This window comes from Emys orbicularis, chromosome 22 (genome assembly GCF_028017835.1).
Source record: "Emys orbicularis isolate rEmyOrb1 chromosome 22, rEmyOrb1.hap1, whole genome shotgun sequence".
Lineage (NCBI taxonomy): Eukaryota > Metazoa > Chordata > Testudines > Emydidae > Emys > Emys orbicularis.
In genome coordinates, this window is record NC_088704.1 from 19,159,542 (window position 1) to 19,184,360 (window position 24,819).

At 43.4% G+C, this 24,819-nt stretch overlaps 1 protein-coding gene across 2 annotated transcripts in view; it reads right to left on the reverse strand.

Moving 5' to 3' along the window:
- The window catches only part of MMEL1 (membrane metalloendopeptidase like 1), a 47,403-nt gene extending 27,929 nt beyond the window's left edge, over positions 1-19,474 (reverse strand). Inside the window, exons 1-7 of one of the 2 annotated variants that reach the window (XM_065421362.1) lie at positions 19,425-19,474; positions 19,127-19,290; positions 6,803-6,862; positions 5,106-5,267; positions 3,700-3,780; positions 1,735-1,830; positions 184-302 (exon numbers count right to left, since the gene is read on the reverse strand). In XM_065421362.1, coding sequence (XP_065277434.1) covers positions 184-302; positions 1,735-1,830; positions 3,700-3,780; positions 5,106-5,267; positions 6,803-6,862; positions 19,127-19,290; positions 19,425-19,474 — 732 coding nt within the window. Of the gene's footprint in view, positions 1-183; positions 303-1,734; positions 1,831-3,699; positions 3,781-5,105; positions 5,268-6,802; positions 6,863-19,126; positions 19,291-19,424 lie in introns of those variants that run through there. The other variant, XM_065421363.1, reaches the window with a different exon arrangement.
- Positions 19,475-24,819: the final 5,345 nt, after the last annotated feature.

A 24,819-nucleotide genomic window follows, 5' to 3' on the forward strand; every position in this document is an offset into this window, starting at 1 on the left:
GGGGTACCATGAATAGATTTGTAGGTTTTTTTTAACATGCACATTTCCCCCCATGTTCTGAATGCTCACCAATACAAATCAGTGCTTATGGAAAGCATGTCTAAATGCGATACAAGTTGCGACCCATTGTGAATCTGGAGTATTGGGACTTATGGAGCTGTAGTTCCCGATTATTTTTCTTACATAAATGATATGTCTGCTGGAATCCCGGTCATCGTTCCATACAAACATATCAATGAAGACTCGTTTGTTAAATCTGGAGTTCAGTGTAGAGAGTTTTTCTTCCATGCTCCAATTTGGCTCTGGGGGAATAAAAGCATTATTTATTGATATGCATCAAGAGTAATTAAGTTTCATATACTGTAAGCCTATTGCTTAAGTAATTTAAAATCAGACTGGACAGAGCACTTGAGAATATTTTGTAGGGAACAATCCTGCACTGGCTGGGAGTGGATGAACAAAGTGATCCCAGAGGGACGTCTCTATTTGTAACTGATTATTCATCATTCTTTTTATTAGTGCAAGTGCTGGACAATTCTACCTTGTACAAAGCACACAGCCACAGGAAAACCCAATTCTTGCTCCAAGCAGAATGTTTAGATGTGCAGACAAAACAGTTCAGACGCACAAGGCACTTAAGTGACCCAGCTGATGTCCCTCTTTTAGTGTCTGGCCTGGGTTTTGCTGGACAGAACTGAGGCGGTCGCTCTAAGCTGGGGGTCAATGCTGGTGGGCTTTGTGGAAGAGATGAGTTTTAAGGAAGCACAAGAAAGAAGAGGAGGGTTTTTACCTTGCACCTCCTGGATGGGAGGGTCTTGCAGGAGCAGGGGCAAGACGAAATAAAAGGAATAGACATTTCTTTATGGCCAGTTTGGAGATTAGGAGTGGGATTTTCAAAAGCTACCTGCGTTGGTCTAATTCTGCTTCCAGGGAAGCCAATCATTGATGTAATCCATTGACTCCAATGGGAGCAGAGTTTGGCTAATGCGGAGTGCTTTTTAAACTCCCACACTGGGGCATATAATCCATAGATCACACCAGGAGCTAGTTATCTACCTGCCCAGGCATTTTTAACATGCCCATCACCGTGGTAGCTAAATAGATCTGTTCTTTTTTCATGTTTCTGATGACAGATCTGCTTTGTTTAATAAAAGGGAGGTTCACATCTATAGCATTTGTAAAGCAACTACCACTTTGGTAACTAAATGTCAAAAATATGTGCATGCAAAAATGTATATGCAATTACACACCTCTGCTACAAATCACCATCTTGTTGCTTAGTTAGCCTGTGGTGCTTCAAGAGCTAATTATGCTAGTTGCATACGAAAATATAGGAGCACAATTTTTGCATGGGTGTGCACCTTGGAAACTTGCATCTAAAAGTTATAAAAACAATGGGGTTTTTACTTTCAAATTTTGTGCCTGTGTCTTGAGGTTTTATAATTGTGCACATTTTATCAATTAAAAAAGTTATATCATCTGCCCTTTACCTGTATTATTTATTGCAAAAAAATTATCTGTGTCTATAAAACAGGGTTCTGAAATCTTTGATTGCAGGCATTAAATCCAGGCCTTGTTTATGCAGATTGATGTATTCTAAATGATGAGAGAATGTCTCTCGGAACTTCGTTAAGGAAAGCCTCAGTGGAGATGTGATGCAATGACATCAGCCTCTTTAGGAAGATAAATTACCCTAACCTGACAACGTAGAGCTCTCTGAGCACACACTATTACCTTTGGTGATATTCCAATCTGCCGAAGCCACTGGCCAATCTCCAACCATAGCTAAAACCTCTAACAGGGGCAATGAATCTCGCTGCTCTATGAAGCCTGAGGAGGAAGAAGAGGAAATAAATGTAAAGTCCTGTTTCTGATTCACTAGAAACGAAGAAAAATGGATGAAAATTTAGACTAAACTAAGCAACTGAAACTCTTGCAATAGGGGAGGCAGATTCTAAAAGTCCCCTGTGAACCTGGATGGTGTTACCCGTCATGGTGTCATCTTTCAACTCCACTGGGCAGTAACCCTATCCTAACAAGAACTCTTTGAACATGAAAGGTTCCGTTCACAGGGTGAAAGAGTTAGCGATTTGGGGGGTGTTTTGTGACTCATTTTGAGGTTCAAACAAACCCCAATCCTCTGATATTTTGTTTGGTGGGTTTTGACTTGTGAAACTGATGAATTCTGTGCAAAGCTATTAGTGTAACTGTGACACCTATGAGAAGGGAGGGTAGGTGTCTGAAACCTCAGCCTGGTCTCTTGGGCCCCTGATTTGTTTGATAAGCTTTTGCACTGCTTCAGTCCTCACCTTTGTAGAACATTATAATGCCTGGGCAGTGAACACACAAAGCTGGAGACTGAGGCTAGTGTTTCTCTGTACAAATCAGAAGTTCTTAACCAAGGATAAGAGTTCTTCAGAATTACACAGAATTATGACCAAGTAATTCACTGTGGGTGGATTTTCCACTCTGTGTCCCTTATAACATTCCAGTATTGAGCCTGGTCCCTGACTGAGGCCTGTCAGCAATCCCACAATATAAAAATTAACTAATAATATCATAGTATCACTATCAGAAACTAGTGCTTTTGGCTGTTACTGCATAATTTTTCTAAGTGGTGTAGCACACACACACACACACACACACACACACACACACACACACACACACACACACACACACACACACACACATTGTTTCTAACACATTGTGTATGTCCTGTAAATCCATACACATAATCTTCAAATTCTCTCCAACAAGCAGTTATCTGCCAATGAAGATAGACTAGACTTCTCCGGTAAAATGTAGGCATGGAGGAGCTTATATTTCATTGACCTTCAAAGACTCTTAGGGTCCTAAATGCCTACTTTCTTTATGTACATGTGCCTGAGGTGCTTTAGAAATCATCACTCTGTGCCTTAATCACATTTTGTTATGCTTGTAAATGACTTCAAAAGCAAAGCAAGTTTCATTTAAAAAACCACATGGAGTTGCTAAGTGACAAGAGTTTAGTCACCCATCGCGTCATTTACAAAACTCAAATAATTTAAAGCAAGGAAATAACATTTAGAAGCATCCTAAATCTTGCACTGTCTACATGTAACTCAAAAAAGGGGTTTGCTGGATTTTCTTCAGATGTTTTAGAAACATTCTCCTTTGCCTTCAGAACTACTAGAAGTTATTCGTTACTCTGATTACGAGAACAAAAATCCTCATCATGTAATGCTACTTCCTGGCATTTAAGTGCCATCATTTTTGAGCGTGGGAGTTCTGTAGAGTTTGCCCAACAGTTGGTTTTGTAGATGACTCTTAGGGGACATGCTCCTTGGAGCTGCCATTCCTGAATATACCAGGGAACTGACCAAACTCTTATTGAAGCCAACAGGAAGACTTCCATTGACTTCAGTGTGGGACTTGTATTGGGTCCCAGGAGAACATGGGATCAGACTAATGGCTGGATGTTTGTGTTCAGAAAGGCAGGCTCTTCATATAGAGATAGGTAACCTATTACCTAACGTGCCATATCCCAGAATGCACACCCTAAAGCTTTGTGCGCTCAAGTCATCTACCTGCAGAGAGGCAGGTTTTTCAGGGGAGATCCTGAGAGAGGGAGAGAGACACGTTGGTGGGAAGGTTTTGCCAGAGGGGGATGGGTTAGTTACTTTCACAAGTATAGCAGCAGCAGAAGAGGAGACTTACTCTCATTCATGCAGGAAGTGTAAAGCATTTTAGCTTTCCGAAAGGCTTCTCGATCACCCTGCTCCGGAGACTCCAGCACACCTGGAGGGATGGAACCACTGCAGTGAGACGGTGCCCCGGGGAGCCTCTTTCTCATCATCTGAATCAGTGGTAGTGCAGGAATGCCAGCAACGATCAGCATCCACTGGCTCCATTGACCGTGAAATGAGAGTGCTCTGTCCTGGAACTATTGTACAGGAAGGGGGAGGTTGTGAAGGGGATCCCCCCCCCCCCCCCACGGCTTCTCCTACTCCCGCTGAAGTCAATGTCACAACTCCAATCGATTTCAGTGGGATCAGGGCCACCCTTTCAGTGTTTGTGTGTTGAGGGGTGGGAGGGGAAAGGCCTGGACAAGAGATCGGGTACTGCAGGTACCAGAGCGTTCGTTACTTAGCATGTCACTGCAGCTCATGCTGATTTTTTTTTTAACATACAGTTGCCAGCGGTTAACACAAATAGAACCAATGACAAAAACACAACTGTGGTATGTCAGTAAACGTGGTGTGGTAGCCGTTGGCAAAGGCTGGCTTTATCACGCCCACCATTGTGGAAAAAACATGACATAGGTCAACTTTTCTTTATTTTTAAAAAAATCAGTGGTGGTGAGAAATCTCCATGTCATCACCTCTGCACCCATCCCCCACTCAGATCTAGCACTAGAGAAGTTTTGCTGGTAGAGCTATTCAGACAAACCATCCTAGACACAGGTTAGACTGTGAGCTATTTGGAGCAGGGACCATCTTTGTGTTCTGTGTTTGTACAGCACCATGCACGATGGATCCTGCTCCAAGACTAGGGCTCTTAGGTGCTACGTAATACAGCTACTAATATCCTGGCAAAGGAGTGCTTTGGCCGGCATAGCTTATACCAGTTCCCCAAATGAAATAAGCTATCCTGCCAAAAGAATTTTTTTGCCTGTATAAGTGCATCTACACGAGGGCTTTGGCTGGTATAAAAATATTGTTAGAAATCACACCCCTAACTGACATTACTGTACTGGCAAAAATTGTAAAGTCTAGACTTGGCCTGAGACGCCTGGCTTTTTTCAAGAGTCTGGATCAGATCCTGTGGTGGGATGAATCAATGTCGTGCCATTGACTTGAATGGAACGATGTTGATTTATGAATGAGGCGCTAGCTTTTGTTGAGGAAGCCATGACTGGGAATTACTTACAGACCCTCTTTCGTGGTTTTACAGACCATGCAGGCAACGATATTTTTTGGGGTAGGGGAGTGAATGCATTGGTTTAATGTGGATTTAATTGTGTTGGCTACCACTTCCAGGGGGCCGGATATGTCTTTAGTTCAAAATTCTGATGCTCAGTCTCGCTATTTTGCATACGTGCTGTAACCCTGTCCCAGTCGTACCTTTCAGGATGATCTCCAGTTCATCTCTCAGGATGTCAAAGATGCTGTATCTGGAACTGGTTTCTGGGATGACGTGCCGGTTCAGCCAGCCCCCACAGGCGTACTGATAGAAGTCCGTGCAAGGCTCAGTCGTTGGATCCATGTTCTGAAGTATTCTAGCAGCTGCGTATCACAAAAACCAGATCTCTGAGTTGCATAGGATGTCCAAGCTGCACATAACGCTCTGAGGTTATTCAGGGAGGGGTCACTGCTCGGTTCCCTCCCTGAGCAAGGACACAGGTATGTTTCCCAAGAAGGTGCTCTGCAGAACAGATCTTGCATCTTCATACTACTCATCTGGGATAAGAGTCACTCCGGTGCAGTGAGACTGCAAAAAGCCCGAAGCACCATGTCCCGTCCATTTAAACCCTCAGTGCAAGGACCCAGTGGTGTGCAGGACTTTAAACCAGCCATCTGCACAGGGCAAACTTCCACCCTGGCAAACCCCTTCAGCAGGGCTTTGACTGGCTGCCAGTGGTAGTCCCCCATGGTGACAGTGCCACATTCTGATGGAGAGTGAGAAGGGAAATCAGACCTATGAGCAGAATATTTGGTAGGGCGGGGCGGGGCGGGGCGGGGCGTGATAGCTCAGTGGTGTGAGCATTGGCCTGCTAAACCCAGGGTTGTGAGTTCAATCCTTGAGGGGGCCACTTAGGGATCGGGGGCAAAATCAGTACTTGGTCCTGCTAGTGAAGGCAGGGGGCTGGACTTGATGACCTTTCAGGGTTCCTTCCAGTTCTAGGAGATAGGTATATCTCCATTTATTATTTTATTATTATAGGGGCTGCTGTGCTTTTTATTAGGTGGTTAAAGTCACTCAGCCTGCAACCTCCTGCCTAAGGCCGTTGACTCCCAACGGTAATTTTCCCCTGCACTAAGGAGTGCCAGACTTCTCCCTATTAGTGTCACCTGCAGATACTAATACTAATACAATAACAATACCATGTAGCTATTACATAGTGCGTTTCATCCATAGATCTCAAAGCACAGCATAAAAGAAGTATCATTATTTTACAGATGGGAAAACTGAGGCATGAAACCCTTGAATGCTGATATGTGCAGCCAGCTTTGGGAAAAATTATTCTTCAGTCCACGCAGCAGATCTGGTCTCTTATCAACAAGGCAAATTTCTATTGCATAGTCTGCCCTGATTCCACATACAAAAACACCATTGAGAGTGGGGATCCCAGGAGAATTTTTTTCCCTTTTATGTTGTTTTCTTAGATAGTTTGAATGAGTCTGATGAGAATGAACAAGTAGTTGCTTACCTGGCTGGTCAATGCTAGGTAAGGTGCAGCAGGATTGCTCCGTTTCAGACAAAGCGTGGGATTTTCAAAAGCCCCTTAGTTAACAGCTCAAGTCTCATTGTGCCTAAGTGACTTAGGTGCAAAGGTCCCATTGAAGTCAATGGGACTTGTGTTCCAAAATCACTTGGGTGCTTTTGAAAATCTCACCCAAGATTCAAATCGGCAATGCTAGTATTATTAATGCAGCCAAATGGGAACTTTCATTCCTTTCAGCTCCTGAGCATCATTTCAATCATCTTTTCCTTTCCTTTTAAAGGACAGTCTATTACTGGGCTTGGGGTGAGAGGTGGGGGCAGTTCCTACATCTGACATGACTCCTCTGCAGACAGGATACAGATGAAGAATTATTACCTGCTGTAACACATCCAGGAGTAGTGCATATGCTGCCTGAATTGGTGCCATACTGCATATCTGTGGGGGAGAATAAAACCACATGATGCCATTATTCATTTATGTAAGGAAGAGCAGAGCACCGCTGACACTCAATAGCTGCTCGACTTCATTCCAAGCTCATCTGTAATGACCTGGGCTCTTTTTTTTTTTTAATTTTAAAGTAAGTGAATTCTAGTGCCAGGGAAAGATGCCAGGATGACAGACCTTTGTTTATCTGAAGAATAGGTGCAGTGAGGGCAGCTACAATGAAAGCTTCACTCAGGCTGTCCTGCCAGAACACCTCAGCTCATTTGAAGGGGGTGAGAGACTAGATCAATTCCCAGGCTAATCCACTCCGTAGTCTCTACAATACAATCGTTTATGATAAAACAGACAATAGCTACTGAAAGTTGGACGTCACTTTCTGTGCTTCCTATTAAGCTACTCATGGCACAAAGCACCTTGTTGTACTTTTTCCTATAATTCAGGGTTGCGGCTCAAAACCATTGTGAAACCTAGAATCTAGCGATGGTATTTTGCCCCGATGAAAACCTCTCTCAGAACAACTGTGGCTTTGAAAGCCAAGTGGAACAAGGTGCTTCTAGCGGGCTATAAGCAGGACTTCTCCTAGGCTCTTTTTTTCTATTCTGCTGTTCGCTGTCTTTTGATGAAACTTACCCTAGTGCAGACCTGGCCCAGTAGCACCAGGCCTAGGCACCATTCAGGTCCTGAGTAAGCCCTCAAAGTTAGGCAGAAATGTGGCTTTAGTGGAGCATAGTCCTTGCGCTTGGCCAGTCAGTTGATCTCTTTGTATCTCAGTTTCCCTATTTGTAAAATGGGCATTACCGCACTTATTTTATAGGGATGCTGTGAAACTTTTTTCATTAGTGTTTGTAAATTGCTCTGAGAGCGTCTGCTATAGGAAGGTGCTATGTTAGTGACGGACATTTTTGTCATTAGTTGTAAATTTTATAAACAGGAATAGGCCCAGGCCACAAAGCTGGGATCTAGTTCCAAACTTCCCCCCGAGTTTGGGATTGTTTGGGATTTTACAGAGTTTGGCCTGCTCCCCAAGTCCCCCAGGCTTGTTCAGGAATGTTTGGATGTAGTCTGCTTTATGCCTATGCTTTTCCCTGGCATAATTTCAGTCTGATTTGTGCTTGGCTGCTTTCTGTTAGGCAAAGGATCACTGAGCCCTCACTGGGAAAAAAAAAACATCACTTTCCAAGTGGCTTAAACGTGGTTCTCCTGTGCAGCAATGTTTCTAGCGGAGAGATATTAGGCAAACCGATCCAAGCTGAATACAAGTGTTTGACAAGAGCAGACCCTGGTAAAGTAATTCAGGTAGACGTAGAACTGTGGGGAGGAAAATAGTGGTTTGAAGTTCATCAGTGGAAGCAACATCAACAGCACCCCTGTGATTGGGAATGTAACATTCAGGGCTAAACCAAGTGGGAGTGTGCGTGTAGAAATCTGTGTTAGAAAAACTGCACAAATTAGGGTGTAGTAATTAGACAGGGGACTGGGAATCTGGACCGGAGGCGATTAAAGTATTTCTGACAACATACAAAACTACCCAAAATTCAAGGTTTTTGCACATTGTACAAACTTGAAAATAGGCCCATTTTTGTGAAAAATGTTCCTAAACTGCATAACTTTTTGAGCTAAAAAACAAACCCTTTTTAACGCAGACAAGCAGCTTATGTATCAAAGGCATGAACATTCATGGGGATGCAAATATTGGCATACCGAAATCGCAGATAAAGGGGGAATAGGAGACGGGCAGAGGAGAGGAAGAGGAAAAAGCACAATAGTCACACCCCAGAAATGTGTGTATTTTGCACTGTTCTAATCAGTATCCCAGGGACCCCACTTTTGTTGGGCCTGTTTCTTCACTGCCTGAGATAATTTTACACCACTGCAAAGGGAGAGCACAGTGGGTGTACCACTGTACAACATGGCCAGGTCTGAGAAGTGGCATTTTACACATGATTTGCACTGATATAAATGGTGACACAATGCAGAGGGGAATTAGCCTCTTGCTGTGGGATGTGTAGGACTTCCACTGAATTCCGTGGGAGTAACGTGTATCACCGGGAGAATCAGGTCCCTAGATTCTATTCCTGGTTTCACTATTGACTCTAGGAGAAATTCACCCCTGTGCAGAAGGAGAGCAGAATGCCTATACGCTATCTGAGCTCCACCTTGGAGGGTTTAAGTGGTGCCCAAGCCTAGAATCAGCCATCTGCTTGGGGTGAAAGAACTTCACATTGTACAATTTACAGGGCAAATTACCCAACCTTTCAGTTTCTCCTTCTGCAGAATATAGGTAACTTCAGACCTACTTCACAGGGGCTTGTGAGACTTAATTGATGTTCATAGCTTGTTCTATGACCCCCAGAAAAAGGTGCTTTGAGAGAGCAAAGTGTTACCATTAGACACAATATGTGGCTATGTTTTTTCAGTTGAGCTCTTCAAAAGCACTCACTGCAAGTGACCTATAAAATGTCTGATAAACACTTTGCATTAGCAGGTGTTTTCTCTCTTCTGTTTGGGCTTGTTTAAAATGATACCATTTGAAGACCGTATTTTGACCAGGCAACCCCTCTGGGAGGGATAGAACACCAAGTAATTATAATCACATTTGAGACAATCAAAGAACTATGTATAACATAAATAACAGAGGGTGGGGGAAAAATTTGATGGAAATCTGGCACAAATCAGATATTCCTCAGCTTTCAGCTCATGAGTGGACGTTTTGATTTCTGTAATAAGAACACAAGAGCGGCCACACTGGGTCAGATCAAAGGTCCATCTAGCCCAGTGTCCTGTCTTCCGACAGCAGCCAGTGCCAGATATGCCACTTTCCAAATTGCTCCTCAGCTGTTTCGATTTGTGTGCACACACTGATCTTTCTTGTTCAGGAAAGAGGCCCCAGCCTTTGATCTCTTCATGAACACACGGTTACCTGCAGTGGGCTAACGAAAGCTAACACCAAACAGCGGAGGAAGCCCAAATTGGGAATTATAATTGGGAAAGAATGCAAATGGAATTAAAGCAGAGAGGAGTTTTTTTTCTGGCTGCTATAAATAAACTGCGGTAGGGAAAACACGGACAAAAAAATTCTCAGGTACTCAGGAGAATCAGGCATTTGATTTTTACATCCACAGCATAGGGGTGTGGATGGATTAATTAGAATGAGAGCCACTTCAGCCTGAGATTCATTTAGTACGTTGGCAGGTAAAATATGTCTGGCAAGGACAGAGCAGTCTCATTACTCCGTGTTTTCTCCTCCAGTAACAGTCAATATAAAATCTGGACTGCTGGAAATAGGATGGTATCTCCTAAAAATCTTTTTCATTTTCTTAACTGGGACCCAAGATGAAAGACAAGAGTTTTGTGATTTTGTTTCTCCACTTCATTTCTAACAGGTCCACCCAGTGAACCTGCTACCTCTTATTAGAAAATTTCCAGTGGAACATTTTTCTGTCTGAAAATGCTGATTTGTTGGAAGCAAAACCTTTGGTGGAAAAGTGTCCATTTCAATGACATTTTGTTTGGCAAGAAACATTGGAAAAGAAGCATTTTGGTGTGGTGGAAATATTCCATTTTGAACTTTTTGGAATGGAATGTTTCAATTTTCTGGTGTGAAATGACTTTTTGTTTTAATTATTTAAATGTGATTGTCTAATGTATGAAATTAGAAAAAAGTCAACATCGGAAGGAAACATTTTGATTTTATCAAAACAAAATGTTTCGATTGACCCAAAATGAAACTTTTTGGGGGGAATTTTATCTTGTGGGGAAATTTGAAATGTTTTGTTTTCATTCAGCTTCAGCTTCCATTGTGCTAGGTCCGAGCCCTTAACCACAAGCTTGTCCTTCCTCCCGCAGTTGTAGTTGGGTGCATCCTCGAAGTGACCTGAGCGTCACTGAGGTTCAGAGAGAGAGAGACACACACAAACATTCTTTATCCAGCCCATTCCAGCCATGCACAATTGCTGGTGCGACACACGCTGCAAAATGACTATGATCGAAGAAAAGAAACGGTTGAGAGTCTTCGTTTTAGTGAGGCCCCCTTATGACCTTGGCTTTGGTTGGAAACCCCCGCTGTGTTCAAGGAACGCTTTGAGGTTCAAGAGCAGTTTATGGCTCTAACGCTACTCCAAAGCTGCTGTGATTCATACTTTCCTAGCTGTCCAAATGGGTGGGACCGTCTTGCTGGCACCAGGATTTGAGTCGTAAAATGCTACAGTTATCTAATGAAGACTTTTAAACGGAGGGCACTAACCCTTTCGTCTCACTCCATTCCAAGAGTGCCCAAACGTGCTAACCTGTGTGTCCCAGCCCCACGTACCCATGCCCCTCTCTGTCTGCTGCATCTGTCAGTCTCTTCTCACCTACCTGTGGACAGAGCAGCATGTATGATAAAATACCTCCACTGGGCTAATAGTTATAACTCGCCATCCTGAAAGGAAAAAAACCTATTCAGAAATGTCTCTGGCATGTTAAAGTATTTGAACACTTACAGGCCCCAAAGAGCTTAGAACCTAAATAAACAAGACAGATCGGAGAATGGAATAATTACTAGGCCTTCTTGTTGTTTTTTTTACAGCTAGTGACCTGATGCACCCAGAGATTTAGTGACTGGCCCAGGGCCATATAGGAGGTCTGGGCAGAGCTGAACACAGATCTCTCCAGTCTTACTCCAGTGTTTACACAGGTCCCTGCCTCTCACTGGGGAACAGACAGGCTCATGGTTAGGAAAGATGACAAGAACTAAATACACCTCATCATCAGCTGGTGTAAATTGATTTCACGGGTGCTTCAATTAAATGTGAACAAATAATACTGAAGTGGGATAGATAATAATAGTTTCCAAGCATCTGAAGGGTGTAGACCTGAATCGAGACAATGATTTGTTTCGTGTGTCTCCTAAGGGGAACACAGGTTGAATATCCAGACACATTCCCTTAACGGTAAGTGCATTAGGTTGCAGAATATTCTCTCATGAGAAAGAATAGAAGCATTTAAGTGGACTAGAAAAGAGAGCAAGTTAGAAAGAGAGACGTGTCCTGGCCCAAATATCAGCTGCCCATTTAAATACAGTGTTGCCTTCACAAGCGCTCCTCCCCTCGCTTGGCCCCTGAGCTCCACGCTCTCCTGCTTCTGAGCCTGATGCCAACTACACTGCTAATCACATTGAACAGCCCAATAACATTTCAGCGACCTGTTACACACTCAAAGGGAGCATTGCCCCTGGCTATCTCTCTAGGATGAAAGGCAAGAGTTATATACATGATTCAATGGTATTTGAAGATTTGTTGGGGCTGTCTTCTTTATTGCTACCATCTTTCATCTTCGCCGTCTCAAAGAAAAACCATCACTACTTCTTGTTATGAGACAAGCAAAGCAATGCTCGTTTACATGAGTTGGGCTTCTAGTCATCCTACATTGTTTACGTGACATGTGTCTTCGACAGTTGATGTGTGTCTGAATCCACACATGGCAGAACTAAGGCAGTGATGCCAAGTGGACTCATGGGACAGGGCCTAAAGAGATCTGGGTTCTATTCCTGGCTGTGCCACTGGCCTGAGTGATTCTTGGGCAAGTCATGGCATGTCTCTATGCCCTCAGTTTCCCCATCTGTACATTGGGGATAATTATCCTGATCTTCTTTGTAAAGTATTTTGAGATCTATGGATGAAAAACACCATGTAAGAGCTAGGTATTATAATTGCAGTCACATTGGCTTATTGCTCCTCTTCTTTTTATCCAATCACATTTTATTTAGCAGTTGCACATCCACCACGAGAGGGTTTGGCAAAAACTTGTCCTTTCTTGATTATACCAATGTTATCTGGATTCTCCACCTACTGTCTGATCACTTTTATGCTTGAATCATAGTTTCTTCGAATCAAGTTGACGGATCCTGCAGTCAACAGCGGTTAGAGGGGGCTTAGCCCTTGGCAGGATTGGGCCCTATGCCAGGACTAAGATGTATGTATTTTTTCAGATCAATTATTTCTTTTCAGTTGGCACCTGGCACCTGTTTATCAACCTCTAACTGACTAGTCCTGGTGTTGCTCAGCAACCCTACTAAAATCTAACCCCAGGGCTTGGATAAACAACTAGCTTCAGATGGGAGATGTGTGTAGGTGCCTCTGGGAATTGGGACGGGATCGGAACCCAGATCCCCATTTTGAAAAAGCTCCTACTGAATCTTCATAACATGATAAATCTCAACTATGGAGCTAAATGACCAGGATTGAAAATTTGTAGCTTGAGCCTGCCTCTTATTTAGATCAGTTCATAGTTTTCAAAGCCACTAATGGCTCAAGCCCCAGCTACATCAAAGAGTGAATTTCAATCTATAAACCACTGGGATAGCTGTGCTTTTCTGGGACAAGGCCGATCACAAAGCACAAGGCAAAGCATCTGAAAACTAGGGACAAAGTGTTCTTGTTTGAGGGGATTTAGCTATGGAACACACTTCCAGAGGAGATCAGATGAATCCAGAGTCTGACCATCCTTAGAAAATGCGCCAAAGCCGCCTTCCTCTTCGAAATGCCTTTCCAGCATAAGAATGACAGTCACTACATTGACAGCCTCTTTGACCACTCAATCCCAACCAACCAACCAACCAACCAAAAAATAGTAATAAATGTTTTTTAAAACAATCAAAACACTACCACTATCCTGGACAGAATTTAGACCCCAAAAAGGAGAAGTGCCAAAGACCCCATACCATCAGCTAGGACTTCGCTATTGCATCTGATTTCACATAGAAGGCGCTCACATGCGAGGGTGACAGGCAGTAGGATAGAACCCTAAGACAGACCGATAGATAATTCCCCAAAAGACTGGCCATCATATTTTCTTCCATCATTTCTCATGGACCAGATTGCACCAAATGGCAGTTATCAGCAAAGCATTTTTCCCGACTGTGCCCTGAAAATGACTTCGCTCAAAGGCTGGAACTAAACCTCTATCAGCAAGTATCTAACTCCAAAGCACCAGAAAATGGACCCTATGATTAAAGCGTAATTGAGCTGGGTGAAGGAGAGACGTCAGGTCTATTTTGAAACCTCTGTAGCATATGTGGAGTTCTAAAACTTTGCCACCGAAGTGGATCATTAAAAATGGTGAAGGGTTCTCAGCTTACTTCCAAAAGTGGTGCTTTTGTTTCCCCTTCAATTATCTCAATTATGCCTCTGTATAATTCCTGGCAAAAACAAGCAGAGTTGATGCTTTATGTGATATGACCAATGCCGCCTGCACTTATTCCACAATATGCTCAATGGGGCTTTGCAGACTAAGCCGAATAATGCTTTGCACAATGCTTTGTCATTGCTCTTTTCCTGAACCTCACATGAGTTTGCTTGAAAACAACACCACCAGTGGGAAATGTACACTCTCAGTCTACACTGCAAAGCTGTGTGTACTACATTTTCCAGCCTTGCTTTGCCAAAAAGGAAAAATCCTATTTTATCATAGTAGATAGATCTCCCCCTTGGTGTAATTTGAGGGAAAGGATGGTGACACTTGTGTGAACTGTAACCAAATACTTAGATGAAGATTCTTAATTTGATATCCTCTAATGAAAACTGCTAAATACAAATGCCTGATATATACAGGTAGGCTGCTAATGCACAACCTGATGTGACTTACTGGTATGATAGGGCAGGGATAACTCATGGGTTAATACATTTTCCGTAAAGCTCCAAAGCCAAAACAAAACAAATGTCTAGCTAGATTTAGATGGCTGCACTTTGAAATGACCAAGTATAAAAATCACAATGGGGTGAATAATGCATGAGCCAATGTTTATGACACCAATGTTAAGGCTAGTGCATTGCAATGGGGAAAAACCAGATTATTGGTGATGCTGTGAATAGAGCCAAGTGCATGAGTAAATGTTTGGTTTGGTGGCTGCAGTGGAATTTTTTTGCTTTTTCTCATAGAGACAAAACCCAAAAACATTTCATTTGGGTTGAATGAAATGTCGTTTTGAAAAGACGCTTCAAAGCGAAATGTCGTTTCCAATCAACGTTTCTGAAACAGTTCAACACTTCCAAATTTTTTTTTCAGCTGAAACTATTTGACCCGAATTTGCGAATAGTTTCAGTGCCTTGAAAAATGCATTTTTTAGTCAAATTTACTATTCACTGAACAAAGGCCACCCAGCTCTAGCTGTGACTCCCTTAGCCCCACTGGTGAGCAGTAAGTCCGTGCCTGAGTAGCTATGGGGTAGTTCCATCAAAAAGCCAACTCAAGTGACAAAATTTCAACAGAGCAACACTGGTTTATACCAGCTGAGGATCTGGCCTAGAGGGAGAGAGGGAAGTTCAGTGTCATTGGGGTAAAAGCTGTTATAGATTCAAAGGTCTGCTGTTTACCGGAGACATGTCAAAGTTCAATAGGAACCTGATCCAAAGCCCAGTGGAGTCAATGAAAAGAATCCCATTGTCTTAGGTGAGCTTTCGAGCAGGCCCTGGACTGGGATTCACGTTTAACATAGTCAGTAACGAACCATAGGAACTTATAAATGGGTCTTTAGACTTGTTTAGCACAAGAGTGTCAGTGCAGCACAATGATTGCGCTGAGCAGTGGGTCGTTGGACATTTTCGGAATGCAAGCACGCTTTGCGCTTCCTTCCCTCTTTGAACTTTCTTTTCAGAAGATGAGAACCCAGCAAATGACACAGTCATATGTTCAAAACCTACTCGGGCCTTGTGCTGAGACTTTTTTGTTTTTGATTTTTTCTTTTGCCTGAGTGTTCTCCCTCCCCCCTCGCCCCTTTCTTCAAGGACTACAGATGGCTGAGGATGGCACCTCTTAAAGCAATTAGATCCACAGTTGTTGTTTGGCAGGCATCAGTGACACTCACCTATCAGCATCTGAACTGAATTTGTTTCCCACACAGTTCTCATTGGCAGAAGTGTTGTCAACACTGCAGATTGGCTGTGTAGCTCTTAAAGCTGAGCAATTTATTTGCAACACATAATTTATCCACTGAAGTTAGCTTCTTTTCTGCTGAGAATATCTGTACTGGATGTCCATTTCCTCTCTTTGTACACGCCACTCAATGTATTATTATTATTATTTGCAATTTTTGCTTCGCTATTTGCAAATATTTAAAAATTGATAGCTTGATTGTAGGCTGCTCTAATCAACGGTTGGCTATTCTATATACATGGTGCATTGGTCAGTTGTGATTGGTCAAACAAGTCCCATTGGGATTATTTCTGGAACCTTATTGGATGACTTTGCAAGCAGTTATGGCACAAATACCTGTGCGTACAAATCTAAAATTTGTTTTCCACAGATACTTGTGCCTATGTTTTTGAAATTATTTCTCCATGGCAAATTCAGGTGGATAAAACTTGGGCCCTTTGCAATTCACCTGTCTGCAGACAGTGCTGGATCACTCTGTTTTAAATGGGAGTTAAGTGATGCAACTTACCAGGCTTTGACAGGTGAATATCACTTAAGAAGCAAACACAAGCTATCTTTGGGCCTGGCTGATGGAAACGAATTTATAAATTTCAAGCAAGAATTAGCAGATGCTGAATATTCATCCACCTTCTGTCATTCTAGACCTGACTCTCTTCTCATTTGGATTGGTTTTACATCCATGTAACTCTGCTTCCTCCACATTCACTCCAGTATGAAAGGTGAAGAGCATGGCTCGCTCTCATGATTTCATTGTGGAGCTTGTGATATTGTTTTTGTTAAAGCCCCAGCAACTGGAGGCACGTGATTGCCTGAGAATCTCAGCTTTCATTAAAAACAAAAAACAAAATTAAGTTTCTAAGCTTTATGGGGAAGGGACTGTCCTTTAGTTCTGTTTGTACAGCACCTAGCACAATAGGGTGCTCGTCTGTGGCTAGGGCTCCTAGATGCTACTACACTACAATGAATAAATAAAACAATAATAATAATAATAATGTTAACCCTTAGGGTTGTGGAGAAAATCTTGCAAATATTACCTGCGAGAACCCTAAAGGCTCTGAAACCAGAAAGCAAATTTTTCCAAACAGTTGGCAATAGTGGGAGAATTTCATTTAAATAGCATTCATCAGTGTTTTTATAAAGGTTGACTATGGCTTGACATACTCTATTATGGTAGGATCAGTGCTAAGGTGCTTTTGGGACCAAAGCCTGAGTGATGCAGGGCTGGAATTTTTTGCGGTTGTGCTAATAACTCTCATGCTATTTGGGAAATGTCCCTGAGGCTGATCCTTTGGGAAGGTAATGAATGGGGGAAATCATGTAAAGGACTCTGGCATATTCAGATCAAAAGTACAGCCCTTCACCTTTGTCTTCCTCCCTGTCTACCCTCCTCCCAAGATCATTCAGCAGTTGTCTCTTTCCTTTGCTTTTGGACTTATTTAGACCCGGCATTGGGGATATAAAAGGTTTCTTTAGAGGTCAAAAATCCCTCAGATCTCTTAGGAAAAGATTCGTCAGCACTGGTCCAAAACAGTGTTGTCACACGGCTGCGTAAGCTGCAATGTTTTGCAACATAACTATGGAACAATGAGAGGAAAAAGGACGTACGAGCCTATTAATGTTCAGCTGGCTAAATAGCATTTTCTGTAAGAAGCATTTCCAGGGAAGTGTCATTTTGATGAAGACTGTATTTGGCTGTAGCTGAGAATCTGTGTACCCACCCAGCTTTTAATTAGAAATCCGGGACCCCGTTCCCATTTCCAACCTTAACACTCGGGTGTAATTAAAATAAAATAAATAAACACAAAGCAAAAGTTCTTGCTCCCATCCTGAACATTCCGTCCAAATGGCATTTCCCCGTTGCTGTGTTACTGGGAGTTACAACGCTGGAGCCCACATCTGAGCAACGCCTGCTGCCCTCTTGTTAACGTATATTCTAGGAGAGATTTACCAACCCCAGACTGCTCTGCATTTGGTGAAAGCCTTTCCAGTGACCCTTGTGAGGGGGCCAAAGACTTCTCCAGCTGCAAGCTGTCCAGGTTGTCCCTCTCCGCTGAGTTTTTACTTCATTTGAACCTGGAACAGAGGAGCCCCACACGCAAAGCAAACTGCCAAACAGATTTGGCAAACCCTTTATGGAGCCAAGCATCCGAATCCTGCTCCAGCTCAGTATTTAAAGACACTAGAGCCTCCCCTTGAAATGGAATTTCAGTTCTCAGTAGCACACGAAGCCTGTGTTATTTTTTCTCACATCTCCAGGGGTAACAGATTAAATATGAGAAACTTTCTGCTGAGCATGACGAGTGTCAAACGCTCAGGGGTTTTGTCCGGAATTGTAACAAATGCTGATAACATTCATTTGCTAGTGGCAGAAGAGTACAAGCAACCACAAAAGGAGCCTTTTACATGAATTGCTATTTGGAAACTGGCAGTGTTGGAGTACTTACGAGTGCCTTAGAAAGCAATTCGCTGCAGGTAAGGACTGCAGATACAATATAGAGAGAAGAAACCCTGCCTTGCTTTAGTGTTGACGGTAGAATTCATTTATTTCATTCTCAAGTATCTCAACAAAGCTTTGAAATCAAGAGGTATTCAGGGAAGTGACAAACAGGATGCAGGTGCTGCTACAAATCCTGCCTGCATTGCTTAAAGGAACACTTAAGAAAAATTGTTTTACAATTGAGGTGCCAGTGAAAAACATGTTGTTATGGGGACCCTTTCCATTTAATCCATGTAGGCAACATGCACCCTGGCAAAATGCTCACATGGAAGTCACTGAACTGCATCTCACCTACATTTCAAACGCCCCTGTGTGCCCTTATTTATGTTACTTCTCTTTGCTAGCGTTTTTTCAAAGCAGCTTTTACACTGAAATAAACAACGCCCCAGGTGGCTCTGGTAGGCAGCTGTTGCTTTCAAACTTCTGCCTAAACGGAATTTAGACTCTCAGGCTTCTACAAATACACAAAAATACCAAGTGTTAGAATTTACGCACACGCTTCCTCCAGAAACACACACACAGAGCGTGTCGCATACATGTTTTGCCCAGGGAAGACTGTGACACATTTTGTTTTGATCTTTGTCAAATCAAATTTGCTAGATTTTGGATTCAATCCGAATGATCAAAGCCACTTGCATTGCATAGTCGTACAGAAAAGCAGGTGTCTGAAGATAAACATCTCTGTTAATGAGCCCACAGCAAGGCAGAGAGAATGAAAACAAAGTCTCCCAGACAGAGGTGCTTGCACCTTCTCTCCCATTTTTTGATTTAGTGCTGCAGAAAAGACTCTTATGGGTGTGTTAATGAAGAAGGGGCTGGGAGAAGGGAGAGAGCGGCAGGTTTCTTACCTCTACTGTTGGCATACAGGATCACCAGGGCGACCACCGCACAGGTCATGAGCAGCAGCAGGACAGACAGACCGATGGTCACAAAGCTCCAGGATTTCTTCCCAGATTTTGTCGATTTTTCTACAATATCCATTTGACTTTCTGATTTCCCCATTATTGTAACTCTGAAACAGGAGGGGTGAAGGAGGATCAGAAATTAATAGCACCAGGCAACTTACCAGGTTGGCAAAATCCATGACTGCTCAGCCAAGAGGGGACAGGGAAGGGCAGGGAGGGAAATCAAACACTTAATGATTACATGTACTTATCCATTTGGTTGTCCACAGATTTCCCAACTTCATTCTCCATCTCCAGCGCCCACAGAACTGACTGCGCTCAGTGTGTGCTGATGGGGGCTTCCCTCCACAGCCCCAGTTCTCCTGGTGGGGCAGTGTCCTAAGAAGCCCTCCCTGGGAGGTGTAAGAAGAGTCTCATGATCAATTTGGTCAACTCCCTTGCCCCCAAAGGGGAAGGCGAGTGAGTGACTCGCCCCTCCACCCCTTCGACCAGTGTCTTGCTGCTCTCAGGACCTTCTCAAAGAACTTTTCCCCGGGAGAGTCAGGTAGCGCTGCTAGGCTCTGCTAAAAGAAGCTGAATCCAAAAGAGATGCCTCCAGCTGTCAGTGCCTTTGCTGGGCTGGCTTTTTCCCTCGCAGAGCAGAGAGTTTTGGAATTCAAAACCACCCCAGAATATGTGCCAGCCTGCTGGTTTGTGAGGGCTTCCCACCTCCAGCTCCTCAGTCTTCCCAGATCCATTCCCAAACTTCTGAGCTCAGCCGTGTGCTGCTCCGAGCTTCCAGCAAATGATCCTGAGCAGCAGGGGGAGGAGGGTTTGCGTTGCAGAGAAAGGTTGAAGGCTGTGCACTGAACAGTGCGTGCAAGCAGCCAGAGATACAGTGTCTGCTGCAGACTCTGCTAAGTTTCTTCTTGCTTTCTAGGGATCGGCTTGCCTTTTCCTCCGCAGCTGGGCGTATTTATATACTGAAGCATAGGTGCTGGAACTAGGGGTGCTGTGGGGGCTGCCGCACCCCCTGGCTTGAAGGGGTTTCCATTATACACAGGGTTTACAGTTTGGTTCAACGGCTCTCAGCACCCCCACTATACACATTGTTCCAGCGTCCCTGTACTGAAGTGCAGAGAATTCCTCACTCATGCTGCCTTTGGAAGGATGGAGGGGTGGCAGAGGGAAGAAGGAGGACTAAGAAGAGAGCAGGTTGGGCATGTGGTTTCCCCTCAGTTTTTTAAATTGGCAACTATAATGTCTAGAGCTGATATTGGGACGGCGTAAATAGGGGGTGGGGGGCGTTGGTGTTTTCTGTAGGCTGATTTGCTTGTGCAGGCAAGGATGCGCTGCGGATCGTTGCCACGGTTAATACTATGCTAATCTTGGGATTGTTGTCCCTTTTGACCCTAGGGGTTAGCCAATATTTGGGCTCTTGCCAATTGTTTCCGTTAGAAGAAGAAATTGAGGATGGAGTCAGATATTGCTTTGCTGCAATCCTCTTCATTTACAAAGGATGCACAAAGTCCCATTTCCCTCAACACAGCAGGAATCAAACCGGAGGCAGTGTCCTTGTTCAATATTTCAAGCCCCTTTTTCCAGCACTCTGCTCCCAAAAGCATTCTCTTTGCCTTCTCTCAGGCCAGGGTGATGCTACAAGTGCTTCTGTGGCTGTCCTTGGCTTCCTGCTGTCTTCTCTGATTGCTTCTGTGGTGTTTCTTAGCTGCTTCCCCGTCTCTCTTTTTCAGACAGACATGCACACACACGGGGCTGTTTGGAAACCCAGCCCACTTCCGGATCCTGGATGTCTATGTGTGTGAGAACAACTTACGGAAGGAAACCAAGCTGAAGCAATGAGTTTTGGAGGTACTTCTCAAGAAGTGGTCTTGTATTTCTTGTGGCAGGCAGTTCCATAGCCTAGCTCTAGCGAAACGCTTGTCTCCCTCACACGCAAGCTTTCCCTGCATGGTCAACGGTTTCATTGTTCCAGCAGAACATAACTGGCAGGGCAGGTCTATCTACTAAGGCACCATTACCATAGACTTAAAGAAATCATTACATGAATGGAAGTTAGGTGCCTAAATATCTTTAAAAATCTGTCTTTAAGTGACTTGTCCAAAGTCATACAGGAAGTCTCTGGCAGAGCAGGGAATTGAACTTAGCTCTCTCGTCTCTCACTCACGGCGTCTTTCTTCAGGGTTCCAGATGGCAACAGGCTTTGAATATTGGGGCAAAGACCCAGACTGGACCCTGCATCGAGGGCGAGCCAGTGCAGAGACTGGAGTCCAGGTGACCCGAGTTGGGACATTTTCAGGGGTGTCTGCTGTCACCCCTGGAGGTGATGAGTTGCAATCCCATCAACATCATCCCCTTTTGAATTGTGTTTTTAATTGGAAACAAACCCACAGTCATCAGTTTAAAACCCTCCCCGCTTCAATAGCTTTTGTTCATTCGAACTCCACGTTCAAGTGTGTTGCTGCTGCTGCCAGTGAGTGCGTCTTGAACCTGGGCAAAAGATTCAGGGTCAAGGAGCTGATTTACAATACAATTTCATAGCTTTATTGTGATTTTTCCTTACCATTTTACATTGCAGACAGCATGCTAACGAGGCTGCAGGCACCCGTAGTAAGATCACATGCTCAGCAGAGTGTAAGCCCATGAATAGTCCCATTGAAGTCACTGGGCTGATCTAGTTTATTGGCAGATTGCGATCTCTTTGCTCGTTCTGAACGGGCCCTTATCAATGGCATCATCTAGGTAGTACAGTACTAGTCAACTTAAGGGGCAGAATCTGACCCTTCCCATCCTCTAGTGCCACTCCCTATTGTAGTTTCTGGGTGTCTTCCACGCTAAATAGATTGGCAATGCCAAAACCACCCACTTGTTTCAAATTAATCACGTGCTTAAGTGCTTTGCTGGATCAGGGCACAGGGAGTAGCTCTGCAGAAGGCAAGTAGTCAGGCTGGTCCTGCCACAATGGCCACACTTACAAAGTTTTTGCCATGGTGACAGTTGTTCACAGTCCCGTCCCCCTCCCCTCCCCCCGTTACAGCTTTCAAATGGCTAAATGTGCTCAGTGTATCCACAATTCTCTGACTGAGTGACAAGTGTCAAGTTACCACCAAAGCAGCTAGTGAAACATGGGGGCCCAGAAGAAGAGCTATTGAAGATGAAAGAAAATTATCCTGGAGGCCTTCGGGATATTTTTTAATTGATCCTTAAGAGAAGGGGTCAATGGACATTTTGCTGGAGAGAGTCTTGGATCAGAATGATAGGATGTGACCCACAGGCCCCAATCCTATAAGGTGCTGAGTGTCTTTAACTCTTATTGGCTTCATTGGGAGTCAAGGCCCTGATCAAGTATGGTGCCGTGTAGTCATGCATGGAGCAGCTCTCACTTGAATGCGGGACATTCTCCCACAATTCTACAGATGGAAGTTTTTTGGTCCAAGCTGTACACGGAAACATAGGGATCACTTACATTGTCTTACATTCTAAAACCACAGGGTTTTATATCCCTATCAAATTTTTTGTTAGCAATCATGATTCCAATTCTGGGTATTTCTGATATCCATATAAATGTGCAATCCCATTTTGAGTTTTGTTAAGTTTTTGGCCTTGGTGGCATCCAGTGGCAATGAGTTCCACAGTATGATTATGCATTGTGTGGGAAAGTGGGTTTTTTTTAAATCCGTTTTGAATTTGCCACTTTTCAGTTTCATTGAATGTCCCATATTGTTGTGTTAGGAGACAGGGAGAATACAGACTTTTACACTATAGCTGTTTCAGAGGTTAGTACTGACTAAGACTCATCTGACATAGCTACTGAGATCTTCTTAGAAAGGTTTCCGGTGTCATTCTCAGAAAACTTTAGTCATAAAGAGCATTCTGCCTGCCTTTTCCTCCTACTGGTATGAAGCTGGGGTGCTTTCAGGGATTTTTTCCTGAATCTCTATGGTGGATGCACATGCCAGAAGGGCTGAGAAAAAGCTCATGCCATTTCCCTACAGGCAAAATACTTTGTCTGTATCCACAATGTTGGTGAATATGAGCCAAAGGTTGTCTCAGGCCAGCAGGAACTTTAGATCTAGTAGTCAGTAGTAATGGATGGTTTGTGCTTCTATTTTCTCTGTTAATGAAATATGTAGTTATTATGGCTCCCACTCTCATTGAATGAAGTCCATAGGAATTTTGCCATTGACTTCCATGGGAGCAGGCTGGCGTGGGGCCATGAGGTTGCAAGTCTATCCCAGAAATGACCTATAAAGAGATTTCGTCACCAGCTTTGTTTCAGATGACATTTTTGCAACATTCAAGGAAAAATTCTGCAGTTTCCTGTCAACCTGCAACACTTTCCCCAGATTAAAATTCTCACAATTAGTGATTGGGGTTACTTTGTGGGTCTATAAATATGACCCTTTTTTTAGAATTATCTTGTAGAAACTTGTAGCCTTAGCCCCTTAGTGTGATTATCTAGTCAGATCTTAGTAGCTAAAGAGGCCATTCTTGGTCAGTCCCTGGATGGAGAACATCTACAGTACAAGCTTGCAAGTGTCTTAGTGAACTATATAACGTTACCTGCCTGTTTGCAGTATTTCCTATACAGAAATGTAGGAAATATCAAACTACCCTTACTTCTTTTCTCAAACCAATCTGGCTGTTGACTTAATGGCAACCACTGTGTGTGCTGATTGTGTCCTAAGGGTACTTTTCAAGAAAAACTTAGTTTTCATACTTATTTTTCATTTCTGCATGTGCATTTATATTAGTTAACCTTGTTTAAGGTTCATTGTATGACAAAACAAATGTTGAGGGTTATTTAAATTAGGGCTGTAATAAAAAAAACCCAATATATGCATGAAGAGTATGCGTATAAAATTTGTGGATGACACCGAGTTGGGAGGGGTTGCAAACACTTTGGAGGACAGGATTAGAATTAAAAAGGACTTTGACAAATTAGAGAATTGGTCTGAGATCAACAAAATCAAATTTAATAAGACAAGTGCAAAGTACTTCACTTAGGAAGGAAAAATCAAATGCACAACTACAAAATGGACGGTACCTGGCTAGGTGGTCCTACTGCTGAAAAGGATCCAGGGGTCAGCGTGGATCACAAATTGAATATGAGTGAACAATGTGATAAGATTGCAAAAAAAATTAATATTCTGGGGTGAATTAACAGGCGTCTTGTATGTAGGTCACGGGAAGTAGTTGTCCTGCTCTAGTGGCTTTGCTGAAGCCTCAGCTGCAACCCCGCGTCCAATTCTGGGCACCGGGTTAGGAAAGATGTGGATAAATTGGAGAGCGTCCAGAGGAGAGCACCACGAATGATGAAGGGGTTAGAAAGCCTGACCTATGAGGACAGGTTAAAGAAACTGGGCATGTTTAGTCTTGAGAGAAGACGACTGGAGGATGAGAGGCCGGATAACAGTCTTCAAATCTGTTCAGCGCTGTTATAAAGAGGATGGGGATCAATTGTTCTCCATGGCCCATGACAGTAGGATAAGAAATAATGGGTTTAATTTGCAGCAAGGGAGATTTAGGAAAAACTTTCTAACTCTAAGGATAGTTATGCTCTGGAACAGGTTTCCCAGCGAGGTCATGGAATGCCTATCATTAGAGAACAGGCTGGACAAACCCCTGTCAGGGATGGT